This window comes from Octopus bimaculoides, chromosome 15, assembly GCF_046866305.1.
Source record: "Octopus bimaculoides isolate indiv1 chromosome 15, ASM4686630v1, whole genome shotgun sequence".
Classification (NCBI taxonomy): Eukaryota; Metazoa; Mollusca; class Cephalopoda; order Octopoda; family Octopodidae; genus Octopus; species Octopus bimaculoides.
This window is the reverse complement of record NC_142942.1, coordinates 42,016,962-42,043,879: the sequence shown is the minus strand read 5'-3', so window position 1 is coordinate 42,043,879 and position 26,918 is coordinate 42,016,962. Positions and strand designations below refer to the sequence as shown.

Below are 26,918 nucleotides of genomic sequence, written 5' to 3'. Positions count from 1 at the left end.
GCTGACCCTTTCCATAAGACCGAGCAAAATAAGCTGTGAGATTTCATCAAAAAAATAATAATGGTTTCAAATTCTAGCACAAGGTCAGCAAGTTCAAGGGGGGGAGGGGGTTAAGTTGATTACATCAACCCCAGTCCTCAACTGGTACTTAATCCATCAACCTCAAAAGGGTGAAGAGCAAAGTCGACCTCAGCAACATTTGAACCCAGAACGTAAAGACAAGTGAAATGTCATTAAGTCTGCTAACGATTCTGCTAATAATTCTGCCAACTCACCAAGGTTCCATTGACTGGTGTCTGCCACACTTCCCTAACTGCCATCATCTCAGCGACACAGTCTTTCCCAAGGTTTACCTCCAGCAAGCAATTGTTGCATACCTATTCAACAATGTCCGTCTCTTCATTTACTATGGACCGGTTCCCACAGTAATCAATGACATACAACAGCTGGCAAGTGGTAAGAGACAAATACAAAGACACACACACATAATATCTATACATAACAATATGTATAGAGAAAAGCTATATCTTTATTACAGATCTCACCTTATAAAGTCGACAACTGTTTCTCTTGCATTAACATATACACATGTATATAACAAATATGTATATATATATACATTGCGCCAGTAGAGCACTAACAGCACTGTCTGAGCATGTTCATTGCCAGGGCAGCTGTCTGGCTTCCGTGCTAGTGGCCCGTAAATAGCACCATTTGAACATAATCGTCACCAGCGTTGCCTTCTAGCACTTGTGCTGGTGGCACGTTAGAAAATCATTCGAGCGAGGTCATTGCCAGTGCCGCTGGACTGGCTCCCGTGCAGGTGGCATGTAAAAAACACATTTTTGAGCATGGCAGTTGCCAGTACCGTCTGACTGGCCCTCGTGCCGGTGGCACATAAAAGCACCCACTACACTCTCGGAGTGGTTGGCATTAGGAAGGGCATCCAGCTGTAGAAACTCTACCAGATCAGATGGAGCCTGGTGCAGCCTTCTGGCTTGCCAGTCCTCAGTCAAATCGTCCAACCCATGCTAGCATGGAAAGCGGACGTTAAACGATGATGATGATGATATATATATATAAAATATCATTAAAATTAATATTAATATCCTCAAAAATGTTAATGTTATCAAGGCTATATATATATATATAAGCCTTCACAGAGTTCCTTTCTTCCAAATTCACAGATCTATAATAGAAGACATCCTAGCCACCCTGTAGTGAGATTGAACCAGAAACCATATGGTTGCAAAGCAAACTTCTTATCTACACATTCATATCTGCAGCTAGGTTACAAAATCTGATGTTTTTTTTGTTTCGCCATTGTGTGTCACATGACAAATGACTAAGAAATAAGTTGTAACAGAACCAACCAACTTCTACCAGAATGGAATCGTGATGAACATCTCAACCAGTTGGTTTCAAGTTTAGTCCCACTGTATGGCACCTTGGACAAGTATCTCTACCGAACCCACTCACCTAACTCTTTATAGTGAGATGGAAACTTGCTAGAAGCCAATTATGTATATATATGTGTGTGTGTGTGTGTGTGTGTGTGTGTCCAAATCTTGGTACCAAGTGATGATTTTACACAAACATCACTATCAAACAAGAAGTGTACTTCATTACCCATCTTCCATAAAACATGCCATGCTGAGGGTAAATATTACATTGAAACAGATGATGGCTGGTGACAGGAAGGGCATCCTGCTGAAGAAAATCTACCCCAATGAATTCCCTAGATCCATGCAAGCATGGAAAAGTGCACATTAAAACAATGAAGATGATGATAATGATAATACAATACTTCATACATCTGCAAGTGCACACGTGCGTGAACACATGCACCTGTGTGTGTGTGTCTCAACAAAATGGAGATGAGTACCAACATTTACATGTGGCATGCTTAAACAATTGTGAGGAACACTTCACATGAAACCATTGGTTGCATTCTTAACCTACAAATAGAGTATACACACATCTATTCAAAGCTGAAGCTTCCCTTCAACACTAATATTTCATTATTCAAGGTGAGTCCAACCCATGCCAGCATAGAAAAACAGACATCAAATAGTTATGATGATGGTGGTGATGATTTTGGAACATGATATTAACGAGAAACTCATTTAACAAACTGATGCTCCAGTTTTGAAAATACGAATAAACTCCACTAATTCTACATTATTTACAACTGACGGATATTTGTCCTCATCTTGTTTGTTGTTATGTTTCGGCTGATATACCCGCCAGCCTTCATCAGATGTCTAGGGGAAATTTCGAACCTGGGTTCTTATTCCTAAGGTGTTTTTCGATATTATTATAATTATTCAGGTCACTGCCTGGAATCGAACTTGGAATTTTGGGGTTAGTAACCCATGCTCTTAACCACTACGCCATATACCCACGGGCTTATGGCGTAGTGGTTAATTCTATCAAGTATATTCCATATTTTTTTCATGTTCTTTTACAGATGCAAACTCATATTTTATACATACATACAGACAGACAGACATATCCACATACACACATTTTGGTCTAACATCCAGCAATTAGAGCATTAATTGAAATTTCATAATCAAATCATTTTCTTTAAACCAATATGAAAAAACAAAAAAAAAAAATACAGAAACAGAAAAAAATCAAGAAATAACTAAGAAGACGACTCATTCCTTTGGCCATGGTAAACAGAATCTTCAGAATAGTCCAATATTTGAAATTCTCCAAATATTTCAAAATATTCTAATATTTGCAATATGACTTATTGGCAAGCTGGCAGAATCATTAAGCACGGTGGAATAAAATGCTTTGAGGTATTTCTTCTGGCTTGGTATTCTGAGTTCAAATTCCTCCAAGGTCAACTTTTCCTTTTGGGGGTCAATAAACTAGATATCAGTAAAATCAATACTTTACTGATATCCCCAATGGGTTGATGTAATTAATTAGACACCACACCCCAAATTTCAAGCCCTTTGCTTATTTAGACAACCACCAGCAAAAGAGTATTCAAAATGTATGGTTTAGCTCATCACTTTCTTTAACACCAATGTCTACCAACTCCTTAGAGCAAAGCTCACTCTTTTATAATCATTTGGACCAAATTGCACTTTATTTTATCGACCCTGGGAGGATGAAAGGCAAAGTTGACTTTGGCAGAATTTGAACTCGGATCACAGAACTACAACAAATGCCGCAAGCTATTTTGTTCAATGTTCTCATGACTGCCAATCCACCAGCCTTAAGTAATTGTCTCTGATTTGGGTATAAGACCTGAAATTTTTGGAGTGGAGAACAGCCAATTATATGACCTCCAGTACTCTACTTGTACATTATTTTATCAATCCCAGAAGGATGAACACAAAATTGAACTCAGTGGGATATGAAGTAAAAGCATAAAGAGGCAGAAGAAATACCACAAGGCATTTAATGCAAAACACTAAGGATTCCATCAATCTCCTAATAATAATAATAATAATCAACCAGACATAATTATTAGAGATAGGGAAGAAAATACTTGTAGATTGATAGACGTGTTCCCACTGATAATATGTAAAGGAATTTGACAATCTTAGCAAAACAAAAGGGCTTGGAAAGTGAAATACAAAAGATGGTGCATCTTAAAGCAAAAACTGTTCCTGTTATTGTGGGGTAGCCTAGGAATGATAAAAAGGGGATGTCAGAAAAATCTAGGCAACATCCCAGGAGAACCATATTTCAAAGAAATCCAAAAGATTTTGTTGACAAGTACTGCCTACATTGTTAGAAAACACCTATTTAATTTAAACATTTGCGTCGTGTTATATGAATGTATTTCTGTACTGTCCTCCCCAGGCTTTCAACATCTCTTAATCTTCACTTACTCTAGGGTATCTCAGCAAGTGATTGCATCCAACTTGCAGATTCAAAGAAAAATAATAACAAGAATGGCTTCTGATATAGGTATAAAGCCATAATTTTGTAGAGGGGAAAGATATTCAACTAGACCCCAGTTTTTGATTTGTATTTATTTTGATCAACTTTTAAAGAACATAAAAAAGACCTAACTCGTTTTAGATCTTTTGTCCGGCAGTACTCTTCTAAATCTACATCCCTCGACTACTGCAAATGAGAAGCAGTCAACTGTCTCAACCAATCAATTTCCACTGAGCCAAAGAGAAACACTATCTGGCTGCTCAGTCTGCTAGACATAGCAGCCAAAATTTCTAAGAAATCACACACAACTATCTTTAAAAAAAAAGTTGGAGACACATTAGATAATTTAGTCTTGGAGGATGGTGATGGCTGGTTAATTAAGGCTGAATGCTAATGAACTAAACAACAATGACAACATCTATTCTCATGGGTATTACATACAATTTCAGCCCTTCTTAGATGCAAAGGTGACCATATGCCATTAAATGCCCAAGACAATCGTACAGTTTGGTATTTTCATTTCCTTCCCTTCTCCCATACATCTAAAACAGTCTAGTCTATGTAAGAAATTGATGTTTTTCTTTAAAAGATCAATATATTGAACTGCATCAGATCAATAATAATATACTGGCAGCAATTAAAACCAACCTAATATCTTGTCAACAAAACCTGACTAATTGGTTCATTACAGATATGTCATCCAACACACGCACAAGTCAAAGAAGAAACTTCTATGCAACCTACTCAATCTGCTAGAAATAACAGCTACTTCCCCTCGAAAGACCTGGCCATTTAAAACAGGGAAGGATATATAAAATACTATAATCCTGAATATACAAAAAGACAGGATGGGATGGTCATAGTAGCTTGATCATATCTGACCCAGGGCTAAACAACAACACCAGCCTTTACAAACAACGCCATTTTTCCTCTTAATCACTCATACAATTACTCATTGTTTAGCCCAAGGTCAGTGTCGATTGAGTAAACTTATAATCAAAGGCAATCCAACTCTGGCCATCCTGTCTTTTTCCTATACGCAAGGAATCCAAAACACATTTATCCAATACTAGCAGAAATACCAGGCGTTGCCCAGGTTAGGGATTCACACAGACAGACAGACACACACACACACATTCCCAATACATGTAGGATTCCTCACCATACAGGTGACAGGCACAGCTGTAAGATGCATTACGGATCTATAGCAATTGGAAGGGCATGACCCAACTGAAATAACAACGTGTGACGTTTGGAGTAAAGGGAAATGAAAGTGTCGCCTCTGGAGTTTGCAAATGACCACGATACCGATAGGTAACTGTGCAGACAAAATTTACAATCGATAAATGTCTTAGAACAACCAGCCTCTCATCTGGGAAGGCCTTGAAATCAATGTTACCAACTGGGGACTATGTGTGTCGCAGTGATAATAAAAAGACTCAAAGGAGGTCTGCAACGAAATAATTTTACTCAACACTTTGCAAGTGAATCAGTGGAGGCAAAGATGCGTCTCATTTACTTGACAATTTATGCACCACGTTGCAGAAATCACAATGTAAGTATATCTGAAAGGGTAGTCTTACACTGTTGTACCGTTGAATTACAAATAATGCTCATCTGTTATGTTCGGGTTAAAATTTCATCAACATCAAAAACATGAATTTTCATGGGAGTTATGGCCGTTATGCATAGAATATAATTTCCAAATTTCATAAAGATCCATTCAGTACTTTTGACGTAGTTTTGGATAAGAAAACAAATGACTAATGTGTGTGTTTGTGTGCATGTGTATGTGTGTGATGGGTGTATATATGTATAGATATCTGTATGCATGTATATATGTGTACATATTACATGTACATCTATATATATATATATATATATATATATATACATATACGTGTACATATACATCTATATGTATACATATACATCTCTCTCTGTTTCACTCTTTATCTCTTTCTCTCTCTCTGAAAGTATCTATCATTACAGTATTGAAATGTGATTGTTTCAGTTAGTGGAATAACGTGTACATATACATCTATATGTATACATATACATCTCTCTCTCTCTCTCTTTCTCTCTCTTTCTCTCTGAAAGTATCTGTCATTACAGTATCGAAGTGTGATTGTTTCAGTTAGTGGAATAGTTTCATTTTTAAAGTGAAAGTATTTGACATGAGTGTTTTTGTTTCATTTTTGACACGTAATACTTAAATAGTGGAGGAGATATTATGTTGCCATGGGCTCGAACTCTGCAAGAAGTTTTAAAATTTTTTTGACTATAACACAACTGGAACCCTAAGTAAGGCATCTGTAAAATTTGAATGAAATTGGTTGCGTAGTTCTTGAGTTTTAGGGATTCACACACACAGACAGGCAGACAGACAGACACACATTCTCATTTTTATATATATAGATGTCCTCTTCCAAGTCTGTAGGGTGTGATTTGAGGGGGATTCAGCTGCTATTTCAAGCCAAGCACACAACCCTTTAGAAGTTTCTGTGGTGGCCCAATGTACGTGGAGTGAGGTGCAAACTGTCCAAAGAATTACTTTTAAGGATCTGAGACTGCAAAATAAAAATGGTAAAGGGCTATGGTACTGCACCTAGCATCAAGTTAGATTGCATAGCAACCAGTTGAGAAGTAGACGGGATGCTGTGCAGAAAGAACAAAATGACCATGAGATGATAAGCATGCAGTGATGTTGCTGCTGCATCCATTAGCTGCATTCCACCTCCTACTTCCGTGCTGGTGGGGGTTGCTCAGTCCGAGTAAACTTCAGAGATAACATATTCCGGTTTCGATATATGTCGATATAATGAATGTGAGATAAAGTAGACTGGACTAATGACTTCGTGATCGGGAGATCAAATCTTACGAGGTAAAAATGTTCAAATTGCAACTGCTCTCGCCACAATCTGCCTGGCTGATTACCAAGTTCCACCTGCTGAGTCATATAGCAGTAGCAACGATGTCTGGCTACAGTAAGACCTTCAGCAATATGCAAATATCCGTAATTGCAAAAAAAAAAAAAAAAAAAAAAAAAAGAAGGAAACAAAAGAGAGAAAAAAATCCCATTCACAGTAGCATTGGAAACAACATGACAAATCCTTGTTTTAACACTGATTTTTCCATGCTTGCATGGAGCAGACAAAATTTGTCATGGCAGATTTTCTACATTCACATGCTCTGGCTGTCACCTACCCTCGTCTGTTGGAATAATTGAGGAAAATATGACAAATCTGCATTTTAACATTGACTTTTCTGTTTGTCTGGAGCAGACAGAAATTGTCCAAGCAGAATTTTTTACATCCAGATGCTCTCCTGGGTCAGCTGAGTGGATACACTAAATATTCCTGCTTTATCTGTCTTTGTAATAGTAGATCTATGGATGAGCACAGGATGAAAAAACAATGGCTTCTGAGAGAAGACATGGTCCTTGGAGAGAAAAGAATGTAATTGAGAACCCTTGGATGACAGAGATAATATCATTTTATCACCATTTTATCCAAGTAATATTTCCCAAGATTGGAAATGAGGGACACTGCTTATATGAAGGTGATGTTTGTTTAAATCTTCTTGAATTCACAACTTAAAATCTTGAACAAGGAAAGGACATGTCAGACAATGCAGTTTTACATAAAATTGAAGTTTGTCTTAAGTCTATCAGCCTATTAGGATGACGCTTATCCTGGTTTCTGTGGTGTTTTAGGAAATGATAGCACAAGACTTGATATCTGAACAACATACCTGTCTGTCAGAGATTTAACCTACGGTTAGTGCTCTTCACAAGAGAAGGAATTTTAGCAATTACTTCTTGGTACCTCAGATTTTACATCTGATTCTCAGTATATTCATGCCACTGAATAAGAATATGACCATCATTTGATTCTAGCATCTGTAGATTTTGAGATAATGTACTTAATAAATGTACCAAAATCATGCACTATTGCAACAGAGAAATGGATTCACTATTCTTCTCAGAGGAAAATGATTTCATGTTTTTGCAACAATGCTCAAGGTTTGCTGATGAAAGTCGGTTTGTTAAAATATGTACCAAGTGAACGGAAGTTATTCACAGATGGTTCTAAGCAAAAATTAAAAGGCGTGCTTCTACACAATACCAACAAATATGGATCAATTCCAATTGGTCACTCAATTAAGATGACTGAGCAGCATGAGACAGTTGCTCTGGTCTTGTAAAAAATATTATACCATGATCACCAATGGCTAATCTGTGAGGATCTTAAGATGATGAATTTTCTCCTGGGTCAGCTGAGTGGATACACTAAATATTCCTGCTTTATCTGTCTTTGTAATAGTAGATCTATGGATGAGCACAGGATGAAAAAACAATGGTTTCTGAGAGAAGACATGGTCCTTGGAGAGAAAAGAATGTAATTGCGAACCCTTGGATGACAGAGATAATATCATTTTATCACCATTACTTCTTTACTACCCACAAGGGGCTACACACAGAGGGGACAAACGGATTAAGTCGATTATATCGACCCCAGTGCGTAACTGGTATTTATTTAATCAGCCCCGAAAGGATGAAAGGCAAAGTCGACCTCGGCAGAATTTGAACTCAGAACATAGTGGCAGACGAAATACTGCTAAGCATATCGCCCGGCGTGCTAACGTTTCTGCAAAACATGGATAATTTCATAAAGCAGATGGACAAAAGACTGCAGTCTTCCCAGATGACCAATGATATGGGAACAAGGAAGGAGAGATGGGTGGTTGTCAAAGTGTTTCTATGGTTTCCTTGAGCTGCACATCCTGATGTTGATGACATTTTATAAAGATAAATATTAGAGTTTCATTGATCACCAAATCACATGTATATAGACACATGAGGATTCGATGGCAGGACTATATTACCAATGAAAAGGTTCCCGCATTGAAGCTACAATGGCACGACACCACCTCTGCTGGTCAAAACACATCATACATACGCTTCAAATACACCTCTGCATCAGCCCCTCTTTGTGGAGTTGACCTTAGGCACCAGACTACATAGAGCCCTTAAATTCTGTTTCCAAGAGCAGCTCAAGGTTATTCTCCTCTGCTGCTTTCATCATCATCATCATCATTTAACATCTGCCTTCCATGCTGGCATGGGCTGGACGGTTTGACATAAGCCGGTCAAGTAGAAGACTACACCAGGATTCTGTGTCTGCTTTGGCATGATATTTACAGCTGGATACCCTTTCTAACACCAACCACCCCGCGGAGTGGACTGAGTGCTTTTTACATGGCACCAACACAGATGAGGACAGTTTTGGCATGGCTTTTACAGCTAGATGCTTTTCAAAATGCCAACCATTTCACAGTGTGGACTGAATGCTTTTTATGTGGCACCAGCACCAGCAGAGTTACCAAGTAACTTGCAAGACAAGGAATATGTGAGAGGGGAAGGAGCATTAGGGGGGAGGTTATCTTGTGTCAGATGATGAACGGTTTCAGTGAGACTGAGAGGCAAAAACAGATGTTTTACTATGGAGGAGATACATGGTTACCCAGCTGCAAAGAGAAGAACAGAGAGAGAGAGAGAGAAGAGGAGAAAGAGTGAGTGAGAGGAACAGATTGAGGGAAAGAGAGACTGCCCAAAATGGGAGCATGTCATTGTCAAAGGAACAGACCTAATGGAAAATAACATATTTCTGCGGAGAGCTGGCAGAAACGTCAGCACGCCGGGCGAAATGCTTAGCAGTATTTCATCTGCCGTTATGTTCTGAGTTCAAATTCCGCCGAGGTCGACTTTGCCTTTCATTCTTTCGGGGTCGATAAATTAAGTACCAGTTGCACACTGGGGATCGATGTAATAGACTTAATCCCTTTGTGTGTCCTTGTTTGTCCCCTCTATGTTTAGCCCCTTGTGGGCAATAAAGAAACAGGAAAATAACAGATTTCAAGAGGCAGAAATCAGACATCAAAGAGCGACTCAGATTTCCTCGTACCCTACCAACCTTCCCTTGCGATAAATGCCTCTGGCTCCTCCATAACACCCTTGACCCAAACAGCCACCTCAGGCACTGACACCATTTGCACCCATCAAGATGAAGACGCTCAATCACTCACTATAGATTAACCACTCGGATATGAGTTAATGCCAATGACAACATGCACACCATAGCCCAGATTAAGATTAGGCTAGAGCAACAATATTGATATTATCTTAAGCCATATATTAGAGTAATTACAAATTGTTCTATCAACCTCTGTGCTTGACCAGTTACTTTATCAAACCCCACCTCCAGAAGGAGCAAAGGTAAAAGCCCACAAAGAAGTAAATTTTCAGATTAACACCTGCACGATTTTCACTAGGGTGCTAGGATTAGGGTTTTAGGATCAAGGTTAGGGTTTTAGGGTTAGGAAATTCCGTCCCTAACCCTAACCTTAAAACCTAAACCCTAAAACCTTAATCCTAACACCCTAGTGAAAATCGTGTGGGTGTTAATCTGAAAATTTACTGAAGTTTCTGCTTAGAAGTCCCATACCTCATGGTGACAGGAAAAGGGTACAGTTTCCCCACTTCATTTTTTAAAAATATTCCTGTGTTCTGTACACAGCAAATTACATTCGTAAAGAACTATTTTTACCCCATAATTAGAATTTTAAATAAACCTTGCCCTTTATTTCCGTACCCCCGCTTTTTTTTTTTGTCATGACGATCTTGAAGGAACAGCTATTCTGTAACCCCTTGCACCATTTCAATGGTTCTCATTTATTGATTATTCTCCAAGAAGAGAATTTCACCATTCTTAACCTGTGGGGTAGGAGCTGGGTAGAGATATTTCAGTATTCCTCTGAGAAAATTTGACATTTCCAGTCAAGAATTTTTTTTTTTTTTTCAAAGTAGAAAACTTACCATTATTGGCACTGTTTGTCTAAAGATTATTTTGATTTAGTTTCAAGTTAATAAAATGTCTTAACTTTATGTCAGTGTTGTTTAGACAATATTTCTTATCATATATGGGGGAAGGGATCAGAATATGCCGTCGGGGTCGGAGGAGGGGACCAGAATATGCCGACGGGGTCGGAGGAGGGGACCAGAATATGTCGACGAGGTCGGGGGGAGGAAATCAGAATATGCTGACCGGGTTGGAGGGAGGTTTACAGAAAAAGGCTAAAAAAAAAACAATTTAACAAAGTATACCTGTATTGTATATACATATATACCCATACACAATGCATATACAGGATTACAAAATTATACATTCAAACTTGCGTACATAATTGTATACACGTACAAATACATGGATACATACATACACATATCTACAATGCACGCATACATACACACACACATCCATAGAACAGAGAAGATGATGAGGATGAGAGGGGTGACACTTACGGTCCTGCCATTATTTTGGTTCAAAGCAGCCATACTTCTCCGTCCCCTCTGGTGATGATGATGATGATGGTGATAACAATTATATGCATGATGATAATGTGCGTTGTTACTGTTGTTGTTGTTCGTCGTACTGTTAGAAAAAGTGGCACTGGTGGTGTTGTTGCAGTTATTTGTGGTACTAGTGGTGTTACTAAATCCGTCACCCCCGTTGGATGTTGGTGGTTGATGTACTGCTGTCGGTCCGGTTCGAACCTGGATAACGTAGTCAACATTTTGCACAGCCGCTGCTTTCTTCCTCTTCGACTCACTCATATCCCTACTTGACTTTATTTGGAGAAATTAGGGTTAAAATAGAGGGTTTAACTTTGAGTCAGGGTGGAATCCTTGAAATAAATTCACATATTACTGGTCCAGTTCGTTAATTTAAACAATTCCTATATTCGAGAAGTTCGGTCCTTCAAATATATGACGTAACTGACAGCTCCCCGCCCTTTTTTTCCCCCTTAATTATATTACTCCCCGTCGAAGACTTTTTTCCAGAGGTAATGCACAAACAATGCGAGTCTTTCAACCTAACCTATCTCTTAATGAAATATTCACATATTCCGGGATTGCACCTCTTCAACAAACTAACCGCGTTATCTCAGACGTGGTCAAGGTAACAATAAAATAACCACATTGTTCAAGGGTTATTTCGCCTAAGTCTACATTAAATCATCGACTAATCACTAAGGTTAATCTTGACTATATCTGCATTAATAAACTCGCCAAATATTTCTTGCCGGGACACAAGAACTGTCCTGACATATAATACACAAGGGTTAAATTAAACAAATCAATTATCCCTAGTCTAGGTCTTTCTAAGTGCCCACTTAATATATTAGTCACAATAAACTCAACATAGAATAATTTCTAGTGAAAAGAAAGCCCCATTCATTTCTCAAAATTATACAGAAATTCTAGAAGAAACTTAGATTCTTTAAAAATGGTTGCAGCTTTATGCGTGTGTTTCTTTAATTTTCTGGGTGTATTTTGGGTTTAGGGAAAATATTTAGGTGATTAAAATTGTAGGTGTTGAGTCAGTGCTGTGTAACGTGTTCTTTTGGGGAGAAACGATGTGGTTTACGGTGAAGTGATGTGTTAATGAGTTTGTGGAGTGAGATGTGATGATGTAATGCCACATCTTGGAATAAAACGGAAATTCCGCATTTTGTAAAGGTTGTCTTTTTTTTTTTGCTTGTTTTTTTTTTATGTTATTTTGTTTATAACCTGTCTAATATTTCTTCAGATGGAGACCAGTAAATTGTTCATAAATTTAGTCATTTCTTCTTCAAAGAAATACATTCTTTCTTCCGGAAAGCGGCACGCAACAAATAAAACAAATTAAGGGAACAGTGGGGGTGACACAAGAAACAATTAATTAAGCTTGGTCCCTTGGAAAGTAAGGTATATCAAAATGGGGGTTTCTGTTTCTGTTTCCAGTTCTCTTTGATGTCTGTTATTCCAGTAATTATTATGTAATCCACAAGATGAAATCCTGTCTATCATGTATGTTATCCTCGTCTCTTTCCAAGGCATATATACGCACATACATATACACACATATATATTATATATATATATGTGTATATGTATGTATGAATATATGTAAGGCACCAGTTTAGTTATTTTCTTATTTTGTTTCGCTGTCCTTCGTTTTCATTCAAAGCATTATTTATTACAACTACTAAATCATATACAAACATAAATATATATATCTATATATATGTGTATATATGTATATATACAGTGCACAGACTTGTTTCTAAGACTCAGGTAAAAAAGTTATCCCAGCCGAGTCTAACACTGCTGCAGTAGTTACTACTATCGTTAGCTGTAATGTTATTGTTGTAGCTAAGGAGTAGTAGTGGTAGTCGCAACAGTTGTGGTGGTGATGGTGGCGCAGCTACTGTTAATGTTGGTGGCGGCGGTGGAACCAAAGCTTTAGTCGTTATCTCCCACCAATTGCCTCCCGTATGGAAGGAAGTTTTGGAATCAGCCAAACACACAATGTAACATTAATTCTGATTGGTTGGTTTTTCTGCAGCTACTTACCTCCCCCTCATGAAGAATGAAGAAGTTGCTATGCAGTCGCTAGATCTTGCTAGAAACAGCAGCGAAATCTGCCTCTAATCACATAGCCCCACCACTCCTACTATCTCAAATACAGAAAAAAAAAAGAGATATGGTAGCCAAAGGTGGAACGTCTTTGATCATAGGATTACTTTATAACGCCTAACCTTCGGTTAAACATTATCACCCCTTTTAGTGTTTCTCGCTCTCTCTTTCGCGGGACGCCGTTGCCAAACCGTTACGTATGTTGTTTTACAACCCCAGTCAACAGACAAATCTATGATCAAAGACGTTCCAACCGTGAACATCTCCATATTTTCCCAAGATAGAGTGTACCCAAGAAGACATCACCTGTAACTTTTTCTAGGACGAAGGTTGAGAGAGATTTGGCTGCTATTTTTAGCAGGTTTAGTAACCATGTAGAGGGCACCCTCATTGAGAGAGGTTTTCTTTGTCCCATTTCAACTCTTAATCGAAAAGACTTATAGTCAAAAAAAAAAAACCTTCCAGATATGACCATCACTTTTATTTTCAGATATAGCGTATCCATTATAAAATGTTTCCTGTCTTTCTTCTTTTATTTCAAGATCTTTGGGCAGATTTCAAATACCACCACCGCCAAAATATTAAGGGGAGATTTTGTACTATTCCCGCTTCTTTCTTACCGATTACTTCAGAACAAAACCAGTAAAATTTTCGAGGGGAGAGGTTAATCGATAACATTGATTCCATTATTTAACAGGTATTTTTCATGCATATATTTTTTTTCATTTGTTTTAGTTATTAGATTGTGGCCATACTGGGGCACTGTCTTGAATAATTTTTAGTCGAACGTAATCGACCCAAGTGCTTATTGTTTTTAAAGCCCGGTACTATCGGTTTCTTTTGCTGAACGTCTAATTTACAGGGACGTGAACACACCAACACCGGTTGTCAATCGGTGGTGGGGGACATACACACACACACTCACACACACATACATACATATATGCATATATATAAGTGTACGTGGTTTTGTGTGTGTGATTAGCCCCCCCCAAAAAAGCTCGGAAACGGTGCATCCTTGAGGAAAACGAATTTGATTTTCAATATTTTTTTTTATCTTTCTGCTTGTTTCAGTCATTTGATTGCGGCCATGCTGGGGCACTGTCTTGAACGGTTTTAGTCGAATAAATCCAGCCGAAGACTTGATATTTTTGAAGCTTAGTATTTATTCTATCGGTCTCTTTTGCCGAATTGCTACGTTACTGGGACGTAAACACACCACCACCGGTTGTTAAGTGGTGGTGGGGACAAAGACACACACACAGATATATACCTTTCTCAGTTACCATCAACCAAAACCACTCACAAGGCATTGGTTGGATATAGTAGAAGACATTTACCCAAGGTGCTATACAGGGGAATTGAACCCAAAACCATATGGTAGGGAAGCAAGCTTCTTACCACATAGCCACGCCTGCTCAATGTTCAGCAAAAGAGAATGATTGAATAAGTACAAGGCTTTAAAAAGAAGCAATTCCTGGGGTCGATTTGTTCGACTTTAAAGATAAAAGTTTAAAGAAGCCCCCTTCCCTATGAGAAACACTACGGCAGGGTGCTATTGGAGGGATATTTGGCTGCTGTTTCTAGCAGGTCTAGCATAGGTGAAAGCTGTCGATACCCCATACCATATTTCAGATAACGTAGTCACGACTTCGTGCTTCAGAACAATGTAAGTACTTCTAAGAGGTCACCTTACCTGCTAAAAATAGCAGCTATATCTCTCCAATGAAACTTTGCCATTTTAAAAAAGGAATGCTATATGGTGCATCTCTATATTATTCTATATTTGAAATTAAGATGGCTTGTCGAAGCTGAAATGTTTTTCATCATAGATCTACTCAATCAGAGCAGACACACAGCTAAATAATAACAGCGAAGCGGGTCCCCGTGCGGTCGCGCGGCCTGCTAGATATAGCAGTCAAATCTTAGTCTGTACTATCAATTCTAGAAGTGAGCAATAAAATGATGGTCGTGGCTGGAACATATTTTATAATAGATCCCATCAAACCTGAGATTAAGCCTCCATGCAGTCTGTCGCCCTGCTAGATACAGTAGTCAAATCTCCCTACTATATAATGCTTCTGATCATTGTGCTACTCATTCGTGGCTAAACAGCAATATTGCCATCAAAGTAAAATAGAGAGTACCCAAGAAGACATTACTTGGTGTAGCTTTTTCTAGGACGAAGAAGGTTGAGAGAGATTTGGCTGCTATTTTTAGAAGGTTTAGTAACCACGTAGAGGCACCCTCTACCACCATCATCATTGTTATAACGCTACTGCCGCCATTACAGTAGTCGGCGGCGACGGCGAACTCATGTCCGTAGATCTGTAGCCAGTGGTTTGACTCTTCATCATGATGGGTGCCGGTGCCCCAGGTGGCTGTTCAGGCCAGGGGCAATATAGAAGAGCGGGGGAGGGGGCATTTATCGCAGGGGAGAGTTCGTGGAGGACGAGGAAGAGCGTATCGCTCTTTGCGTTTTCGACGTCTGATCTCTGCCTCTTGACGTCTGTTAACACCAACATCATTGCAACAACTCTCCCACACACCAGCATAAAACCCACCACCACCACCACCTTCATAGCTGTTGGCACTCCGTCGCTTACGACGTCGAGGGTTCCAGTTGATCCGATCAACTGGAACAGCCTGCTCGTGAAATTTACGTGCAAGTGGCTGAGCACTCCACAGACACGTGTACCCTTAACGTAGTTCTCGGGGATATTCAGCGTAACACAGTGTGACAAGGCTGGTTCCTTTGAATTACAGGCACAACAGAAACCGGAAGTAAGAGTGAGAGAAAGTTGTGGTGAAAGAGTACAGCAGGGTTCGCCACCATCCCCTGTCGGAGCCTCGTGGAGCTTTTAGGTGTTTTCGCTCAATAAACACTCACAACGCCCGGTCTGGGAATCGAAACTGCGATCCTATGACCGCGAATCCGCTGCCGTAACAACTGGGCCATTGCGCCTCCACTAACCTTCATAGCAACACTATCAAAACCAACCTGCAACACATCATTTGTTTGCTTAATCACTGTCAACTTGACATTAAACACCACCACCAGAGCTACAGTCAACACTACAATTATCCCATTACCACCACCACTTCTACCTCCGTTAGCAACAAGTCGCTCGAATTGCTTGAAACTCCGGCCCCATCTCACGCAATCACTTTAACAAGGAGAGATACATTGGATGTCTGCGTAAAGAAAAACACTGGACCGTCACGGCTGGAATGCCTTTTATCATAGTCATGCACAATCAGATGACCCGGTTCTAGATAACAAAAACAACAACAACTACGACGAGGACGAAGTGGATATTGTCTTTATTATTAATCTATGTGGTTGCTTGACCCGCTAAAAATAGCAGCCAAACAAATCTTACCTGTTTTAAAAAGAAAGGACACTTGGATAGTGTTGTACTGGATGTACTTCTTCGTTAAGTCGAAATGGTCATAGTTGGAGAGTTTTATTATAGGTTTGCTCAATCAGGACCTAAGGAGTTGGGCTTAAACAACGAAAGACAAAACAAAAGGGACTGAATGTGGGTACTTCACCTTGCTAAAAATAGTAGGCAAATATACTTCAAACATCATCCTTACTGCCTTAAAAAGGAAGGACACATTAAATAACAAATACATTCCACGCCATTAATTGTTTTCACCTCAATAGACGTCAGTGATTGGTTGAAATTACCGAAATACGACAACTTTTTACATGAAATAACTTCGAATACAAAATTTTTTATCTGTTCTATAATACAAAATATACGAAGTTTGAAAGTGTTTCGGTACCAAAAACACTACATAAAACATTAATGAAAAATGTTGCCCGTCAAACCAAAAAGATCCCAAAATATATTCCACTGAACTTTTTGCACTTCTGTTTGGTGACTAGCTAGAAATAGCAGCTAAATATCCTTTATTTCCATACACCCCTCTCTCTCTCTCTCTCTCCCTCCCTCCCTCCCCAAGACAATGTGATTCGAGAAAGATTGTGGCTGCTATTTCTAACAAGTCATATGACCATATAGAAGGCTCTATAACGGGCTTATGGAATGTAAGGGAGGTAATAAAGCAACCACATAAACAAGGGAGGTAACACTTTCTTGACCGGGATAACGGAATAGCACAAAACGGTTTCATTGAACATAGAAAAAGAGAAAACTTGACATAATTTGAATAGTTCAAATGGTGGTGGTAGTGGTGGTTCTACAATGACCAGTGTACTTTTAAGAAAAAGCAAGTGAAATATCAATGATATAAGCGAGGGGAATATGGTCGATTACTGAGTGTTGTTAATGAGAGTGGCAGTGTCATTGAATATTCCAGGTCAGCCCTGATCAAACAAACCTACCATTATAAACATTCTAGCCGTGACCATCTCGCCTCTTTTTTTCTTTTTCTCTTTTTTTTAAGCTGTTATATATACTAACTTATGCGTTCTCTATTAGACGGTAAGGCATGATTTGATAAAACTATAGTAACAAATTCTAGCGGTGTCTGCACTCAGAAACTACAAGAAACTGACCATTTGGTCGGCGTCTGTACTTCAGAATTACATCTCTGTTACTTGACTATTTGGCCTCAATCTCTTCTTTAAACCTGTTTCCAGCCCTTCGCCTTTTCTCGCCATAGTTAAACAACCTATTTTGTTTGAACTTAAAGGCATTATTGTCAGATGAAAACATACTCATCGCTAAGGAAGGGTAGGTACATTAGACAGCACTGCTCTTTTACAAATCAATGTTACACCCTCAGATCTATAGTGATACACTTATTATTTAGAATCTCCACTTTAACATTATTAAGAATTAGTGCCCACCCAGAATATTCTGAAGCACCCCCAGGCACCAAAGTCTGGTAACGGAACTTGGATGGAAAAGCATTCAGTTGAATAAGATAATCATGTTGTATTACTGGTATCGTCTTTATTATCACTCAGATGGATAAAGAGCGAGGTGAGAAACATTTGTTCTTTGTAGATATGAACTGGGAAGATTTCACGTGAATCACCAAAGTAAATATTGTCAAACTTTCATTCAAGAAATCTGCAGTGTTATGCCATCTCCACCTATCCACTATATAAGGGGAGTGTAAAATGGTAGATTTCTATTATAATCATATTCATATCTAAGAAGTTACTAGTAAATGGTGGAATTTTCTTCTATTATAATTCCATTCCTATTTGGGCTGCATTACAGGAACATAAATCTACTCTAGGTATTTCGCTGGAGCTTTTATTTCATCAAACTCAGAAAGATGAAAATCACAACAAATTTTGGTGAGATTTGATCTCGGGACAGTCTGTCCGATGCAAAAGTGATTCTACCACTTATTTGTTCGTCTATTTAAACAATCCAAGGTCTTGACTACTGGTGCGAAATAAGCTGACTTTAACTGAGTCTCAACTCAAAACACGCTGCTCCATCTTTCCCTCTACCATATATGCTACGAGAATGAAGTCGCTGAGATGAGTATGGAGTGAGACCTCTTATGTCTCATCTCTCAGCTTTTGCTCAAATCTACATTGAACTAAACATAAATTTTTTTTTTTTTTTCTAGCGTCACTCATTTTTGTGAAGGACACCAGAGTCGTTATAGCGTTGGATAATCCTACTGAGATCAGCTTTGTCTTAATCTTCTGGAGATAATAAAATAGGTACCAGTTAAGTTCTGGGGATCGAATTAATCTACTCTACCAGTATTTCTTAATAATTTTCCTGTAGTTGCCTTTTAGCAGTTTACCTACCCGATTACTCCCTCCCTGCAAATGCTAAGTAACAAGTAGTTCTGTATACAGTACGATTTATTACAAAAGCGTCAACAACCCTTTATACTGATTCAATATTTGCATCTTTAAAATCAATTTTACAAGGAAAATAAATCGAGATAGGAGTGAAAATAATAAAAAGAATTTTTAAACTTAAAAACAAAATTCCTCTACTAGACTCCTTAAATGTCTTCCTGAAAATTACTATCACAGGTTAGGTTTCTTCTTTTGAAGAAATACTGGGCTATACATTATCATATATATTGTAGGTAAGACTATACCGGCTCATGTAACCCAGTGGTTAGGGCAGCGGACTCACGGTCGTGGAATCGCGGTTTCGATTCCCAGACTGGGCGTTGTGAGTGTTTATTGAACGAAAACACCTAAACCTCCGCGAGGTGGTAGCGAACTCTGCTGTACTCTTTCACCACAACTTTCTCTCACTCTTTCTTCTGTACCTGTATTTCAAAGGGCCAGCCTTGCCTAACTCAGTGAGGTCGATGTAATCGACTTACCCACTTCCTTGAGCTGGCAGAATTGTTAGCACGCCGGGCAAAGTGCTTAGCGGGATTTTGTCCGTCTTTACGTTCTGAGTTCAAATTCTGCCGAGGTCGATTTTGCCTTTCATTCTTTGGTGGGGTCGACACAATTAGTACCAGTTAAGCATTGGGGTCGATGTAATCAATTTACTCCTCCTCCCACGAAATTTCTGACCTCGTGCCACAATTGAACTCAGTACATTTCAGGTATTTGTTGTATCGAGCCTAGGAGTAGGAATGTGCTTTGGCGTGGTTTGAACAAAGATCCATAAACTAGTGAACCAAACATGGAACAAACTGGCTGCCTGATGTGTTCTGACAGTCATTCCTTCACCAAGAGCTAAGGCTTCCGAATGTCTCCAGAAGCAGTATATCTGTAAGTGAAAAGTTCCACTCTTGAGTACATACAACGTATTTTATAGACGAACAACAGTTGTCCATGCAAGTCTCCTCTCATCTCGCTAGCACTGATGTTTTGTCTAAGAGAAAGACAATGTCATCACAGCTTGATACCAGGGTCGACGCAGACATTGCTGTGTGAAACCCAAACAACCGGAACAGATCCCACGATGCATTTCGTCCGACATTCCAACAATTCAGCTAATTTGTACTTTGACATCGAAAAGACGGTAGGTAAATTGACTGCAGTGGGATTTGAACTCAAAATGCAGAGATCTAGCCATTCCATCCGATGTTGTGATGACTCTGTGTATTCGGCCCCTTAACCAGAACGAAGGTTTTAGAATTTAGTAAGGCCAAACAGACAAAAATATAAATAAGGGATAAACGTTATAGCTTAACCCCAGATTACCGTTTATGAAGCACATCAAAATGATCAAAAGCCATTCCAGACATGACTAACCTACCGTTTCTTGCATAGTTTTTTCTTTTAATCTTTTGTCATAATATATCTAGGTTCATATTATTTAGTGGTCATTTCGTTTAAAAACAATGCAGTAGGATGATGTGATTTTGAGGGAGATTTGGCAGTTATTTCAAGCAGTTTCAGTGACCATGTAGAGTCAAAATACAAAATACATTACTTTAGTAGTACAAACTTGTTACCAGTTCAAATATGCCTGAGGTATATTCGAGCCCGTATATTTGAATTGATAACAAGTTTGTGTCTATACACATTACTGCTTAGCGCTCTCAAACCGTATTGTTATAGCATCTGAATGTCAAGAACAAACCACCAACATCTCTACTACCACCACTACCACTACCATCACGACTACACCAAGTTGTTTTCGTAATTAAGACGAATATTTGGTATTAAAATGTCGTCTAAATGTCATCACCTATTCGCCCTCGATATAACTGCCATCTGGAGGCAAAATAACAGAACATTACTTCCGCTTACAAATAGTTCTTGGCTGATTTCTTTTCAACCTACAATCACCGATGAATAAAAGTTTTGCTGTTAAAATAGCAGCAGATGTCGACAGCGACCGTGAAGCCATCACATACTTGTCTAACATTTCGCTATAAAAATGTCGACGCCATTCAGACATTTTAAAAACAGACACTGTATCTCATTGCCTGACTGAACTTGATATTTTTTCTGGGTTGAGTCAGAAGAAGGCTAGCAGTCTCATCGTGTCGGTTGTAACACCGAAATAGCTTCAGAATATGAATTTAAACGTCTAATGTTTTTTACATCTGATTCCGCCACACTTTTTACAAACATTCAACGAAAGACAAATCCGTTACGTTTTTTTTTTCTCCTTTTTTCTTAATTACACAGTGTAACATGACTTTTGTCCTCGAGTATTTCTTTTTTGCTTACTATATTTCCTACAAAATTTGCTTTACTTACATTTATTCAAACCTCAAAGAAGCTGTAGACACCTTGCTTGGTCATACCTGAGGTTCGAAACCGAATCGCTAAACTTCCCCCTAACTATACAGCCTTATTGTTCTGTCGAGAAACAACGTCGTTTCGTTCAACCTATGGCCTTGCCAACATTCGATTGACGCGTTTTCCTCTTGACCCATAACACTTTCAAGGCTACAAAGAGTTTAAATAAATAAAATAAGTTGCCCCGCAGGTGACTAGTTACAGTTACAACGGTATACATCTTTTTCTAGCTAGTCTGCATACTTATAAATACAAGCAGATCAGACAGAGGCAGACACAAAGCGACCGGCGGCTATGGTGTTTCACCATACAACTTCTCTCACTTGTTCACTCACGCCGTTTTAACAAACACCACTCTATCTATTTCTTTCCTGCTGCTAGAACGAAGAGGGTATGTGAACTTAAGACCATACACGAAAATACAACTCTCTTTTACCTGGTATGCTTTTCAACTAATTTATTTTATACACACCTACCCGTCGTAGTTAGGAAATGATTATATGTTGTTGTTGGCACTCCGTCGCTTACGACGTCGAGGATTCCAGTTGATCCGATCAACGGAACAGCCTGCTCGTGAAATTAACGTGCAACTGGCTGAGCACTCCACAGATACGTGTACCCTTAACATAGTTCTCGGGAATATTCAGCGTGACACAGTGTGACAAGGCTGGCCCTTTGAATTACAGGCACAACAGAAACAGGAAGTAAGAGTGAGAGAAAGTTGTGGTGAAAGAGTACAGCAGGGTTCGCCACCATCCCCTGCCGGAGCCTCGTGGAGCTTTTAGGTGTTTTCGCTCAATAAACACTCACAACGCCCGGTCTGGGAATCGAAACCGCGATCCTATGACCGCGAGTCCGCTGCCCTAACCACTGGGCCAATGCACCTCCACGATTATATGTAACGGTGCAATAAAATATATGATCTACAACTTCGACTAATGTTCTCCTTATTCCTTGAAGTCCAACACAACGACATCCACATCATCTTTTCTCTTCTTCAACATAAACAACACCCGTTACAAACCCCTCTCAAGATATAGCTATGGTGCTCCCCGACTACTCCTACTCCTGATCAGAGATGCACATATTGTCAGCCACTAAGAGACATGCTCAACTGGTTAAAATCAAGCAACTGGCAAGCAAATCTGTGGTATTGAGTAGAATATTTGTTGGAACGATATTTCTGCTTAAGCAATTTAACGATGAATCTCTGAAATGTAATGGAAAATAGACCAGTTTCAAAACATTGATGTCCAGGTCACAAAAGCAAAGTTTGAAGGGGACAGTAGTCATTTCCTTTGATCTTTATCTGGAAAGAAGCAAACAAGAAATAACACTTACTAGCACCCCCCCCCCAAAAAAAAATTTGTGTATGCAATGTTATCATTTTAAAAATCAAATTGCTTCACATTTCATACCACTTGGAATTATATATCACACGTACACACACACATTTAGACCCACACATACATACAGTTTAAGCGTCATTAAGTCTAAACTTGATGGTGTCTCACACTACCACCACCACCAGCAGCAGAACCTTGGTGGACTTGGACGGTATGATTTCCGTTGCAGACATCGAGACCTAATTCCTAACTCACCACATGTCACTAGCAGACTTTGATTTGATGATCGTCAAACTGAACATCAACCGCATTATTCTCAATAGTGTGGGTGGATATTCACAGGCCAGGGACAATACTTTTCCTCTTCGGACTAACGTATAAACACACACACACACACACACACACACACACACACACACACACACACACTCAAACCTTGTTGTGATTATTTAGATCTAGATGGCCTTGTGTTGCTGTCTTTGTTTTTTCCTAAATGTTTTGCGGCTCTTGTGGCCAGTAAAAAAAAGAGATTATTATTTATTATTATTATTACCCGAGGGTCGATAAATAAAGTACCAGTGAAACAACGGAGTCAATGTAATCGACTAGTCCCCTCCCCACAAATTTGAGGCCTTGTATCTCCCGTAGAAAGGATTATTATTATAATTATTATTATTATCATTATCATTATTACAGAATCGTTAGCAGGCCGGGCAAAATTCTTTACGGCATTTCGTCCGTTTTTACGTACTGAGTTCAAATTCCACCGAGGTCGACTTTGCCATTTATCCTTTCAGGGTCGATAAATTAAATAAAGGTGAAGCACTAGGGTCGATGTAATCGACTAGTCCCCCTCTCCAAAATTTCAGGCTTTGTGCCTATAATAGAAAGGATTATTAATTATTATTATTATTATTATTATTATTATTGTTGTTGTTGTTGTTGTTGTCGTTGTCGTCGTCGTCGTCGTCGTCGTCGTCGTCGTTGTTGTTGTTATTACCTAGATCTGGAATGAAAGCTCGTGCCTGTGGGCCTTCTCAAGACAGACGAAATTCATGCCGTTAACCTCTTTGCTTAAACTGTGATCTGAGATGGGGGTTAATTCCAGGCAAATTAAACTTCTGGGGGAAGAAGGATTGGTAGTGGGGGTAGAGTAGGAAGTGGGTGGGGGCGAGTCAGATACAGCATGGGAATGGGAAAACAAATGAGTATAGAGAGTCCTGCGAGGAGGTGGTTCGAAAGCAGCCATTCCGAGAAACGGAAGCCATTGTTTGTTGTAGTAGTAGTAGTAGTAGTGGTGGTGTTGGTAGTAGTAGTAGTAGTAGTAGTAGTAGTGGTGGTGTTGGTAGTAGTAGTAGTAGTAGTAGTAGTGGTGGTGGTGTTGGTAGTAGTAGTAGTAGTAGTAGTAGTGGTGGTGTTGGTAGTAGTAGTAGTAGTAGTAGTAGTAGTGGTGGTGGTGTTGGTAGTAGTAGTAGTAGTAGTAGTAGTAGTGGTGGTGGTGTTGGTAGTAGTAGTAGTAGCAGTAGTAGTGGTGGTGGTAGTGGTGGTGGTAGTAGTAGTAGTATAAAGAGCAGAGAGAGAGGACACAGCAGGTGTGGGGGTGATTAGGTTGGAGTGTGTCTGTGAAAAATTTTATATCAATCAGTCCCAAAAGATCATTCTCTGGCTGAATCCCAGAATGTCTGTATGTCGCAGCGACATCGTACTGTGTTCCTCACTTGAGTTTTAGAGAATGTTGGCTTGGTGGTTATCGAGGGTCTGGAGTAGGTATAGTGTATCTAGAGCCACATTATTTAATGTATCTTCCGCCTGTGGTTTATGATGTGTTGGAGATTTTGACTGCTATTTCTTGTTTCTTTATTGCCCACAAGGGGCTAAACATAGAGGGGACAAACAAGGACAGACAAAGGGATTAAGTCGATTACATCTACTCCAGTGCGTAACTGGTACTTAATTTATCGACCCCCAAAAGGACGAAAGGCAAAGTGGACCTCGGCGGAATTTGAACTCAGAACGCAACGGCAGACGAAATACCGTTAAGCATTTCGCCCGGTGTGCTAACGTTTCTGCCAGCTCGCCGCCTTTGACTGCTATTTCTAGCAAGTTGATCAATCCTTGGTTAGTTCGGAATGGTGAAGTAGAAAGGAACACGTTTGGGCTTTTTTTTTATGATTACCTCCCTTGAACTGTACCTGAAACTAAAATATCTTATTCTCACCTAGAACTACACCTGTCTGTTCACTAATGAGTTTTAACAATTGTAAAAATCACAATTTTATATTTCTGCTGATATGAAACAACGCACGTGTATGCGCGGGTGCGTCTTTGTGTGTGTGTGTGTGTGTGTGTGTGTGTGTGTGTGTGTGAATAATAGTTCTCATATTTTCTGTAGGTTTGTATGTGTGTGTGTACGTGTATAAATGTTCGCTCTCTCTCTCTCTCTCTCTATATATATATATATATATATATATATATATATATATATATGTGTGTGTGTGTGTGTGTGTGTGTGTGTGTGTGTGTGTGTATAGGCGTAGGAGTGGTTGTGTGGTAAGTAGCTTGCTTACCAACCACATGATTCCGGGTTCAGTCCCACTGCGTGGCACCTTGGGCAACTGTCTTCTACTATAGCCTCGGGCCGACCAAAGCCTTATGAGTGGATTTGGTAGACGGAAACTGAAAGAAGCCCGTGGTATATATGTATGTGTATATATATATATATATATATATATATGTGTGTGAGTGTGTTTGTGTGTCTGTGTTTGTCCCCTCACCACCATCGCTTGACAACCGATGCTGGTGTGTTTACGTCCCCATAACTTAACGGTTCGGCAAAAAGAGACCGATAGAATAAGTACTAGGCTTATAAAGAATAAGTCCTGCGGTCGCAGTCAAATGACTGAGACAAGTAAAAGAGAAACGTCAAGGAACAGACTCTTTTTGGTGCTCGGTGCTAGACTTCCCTAATAGTAGCGAATGTAGGATTTTACGAATCCCCAAAATATCACGGAATTTGATGAGGGAGGGGATATTCGTAAAATAAGGGGTTTCTGAGAAAGCTCGGCAGTAAAATATGACAGAAACTTGATTAAGCTTATTAATATCAGGTAAAACATCATAGAAAATATCTAAATTTTGACAACTTATTTTGTTTTACACTGACCACACATGTACACATACACACATTAGTATCATTATCATTGTTGTTGTTGTTGTTGTTGTTGTTGTTGTTAGGGCAGTGGTGGTTGGCAGAATAGTTTGACCATCGGGAAAAAAATCCTTGAGTTCTCAGTTTAAATCCGGTTGAAATCAACTTTGCTACCCTTCTCTTCAGAGTCGATAATATATCGAAGTAGTGAAGTACTGGATCAATAGTTTCAACTAAACTCTCTTCCTAAAATTGCTGAGCGTCAGCCAAAATAATCATAATCGCTATTGTGATTATATTTCATAGCACAGAATGGATATGAAGTATTTCATTTGTCGTGCAATTTCCCTCCAAGGCTTTGGACAGAAAGTACCGTTTGAAGAAAATGAGGCGTTTCAAGAGGAGCAGATTTTTGGAGCACTCACTTGTCTGTCTTGATGTTTAACTGTTCCAGTTAGTATGATATTTTTGGAGGAGTGAAACCACGACTTCTACGTTAACTTATACAACTCTAATTTTCCCCTGCAAACCATTCCCACATTCATATCTCTACTTTTAGTTCAGTATATTTCAAAATCTTTTCTACTTCTTTGTCTACAATGCTTTTGTCTCCAAGAATCGCAGTGTCTGTTATGTGGCATTCACTTTTTCATGCCATGTATAATGATAGCTGGTATCAGGTTTTCAAGTGTTCCGTTTGGGTTTCGATGTTAAAATCACATAAGATTTCGAGTTTATCAAATTCATTTACAGCATTTCCCGATAAATAATTGAACCACTTGTCTGAAGTATTGTATCTACACTCTTTGCAAAGTTTCCGGTGTA

The 26,918-nt window shown here is 39.1% G+C and overlaps 1 protein-coding gene across 6 annotated transcripts in view; it reads right to left on the bottom strand.

The window, feature by feature from the left end:
- Positions 1–26,918, bottom strand: part of LOC106884496 (S phase cyclin A-associated protein in the endoplasmic reticulum) — a 277,529-nt gene that overhangs the window by 209,266 nt on the left and 41,345 nt on the right. For 2 of the 6 annotated variants that reach the window (XM_089363777.1, XM_089363781.1), the window contains exon 1: positions 11,273–13,289. The exons of 2 other annotated variants lie outside the window; for them this stretch is intronic. In XM_089363777.1, the coding sequence (XP_089219903.1) occupies positions 11,273–11,584 (312 nt within the window). In that variant the 5' untranslated portion in view covers positions 11,585–13,289. Of the gene's footprint in view, positions 1–11,272; positions 13,290–26,918 lie in introns of those variants that run through there. 2 more of the 6 variants (XM_089363779.1, XM_089363780.1) reach the window with 1 other exon arrangement.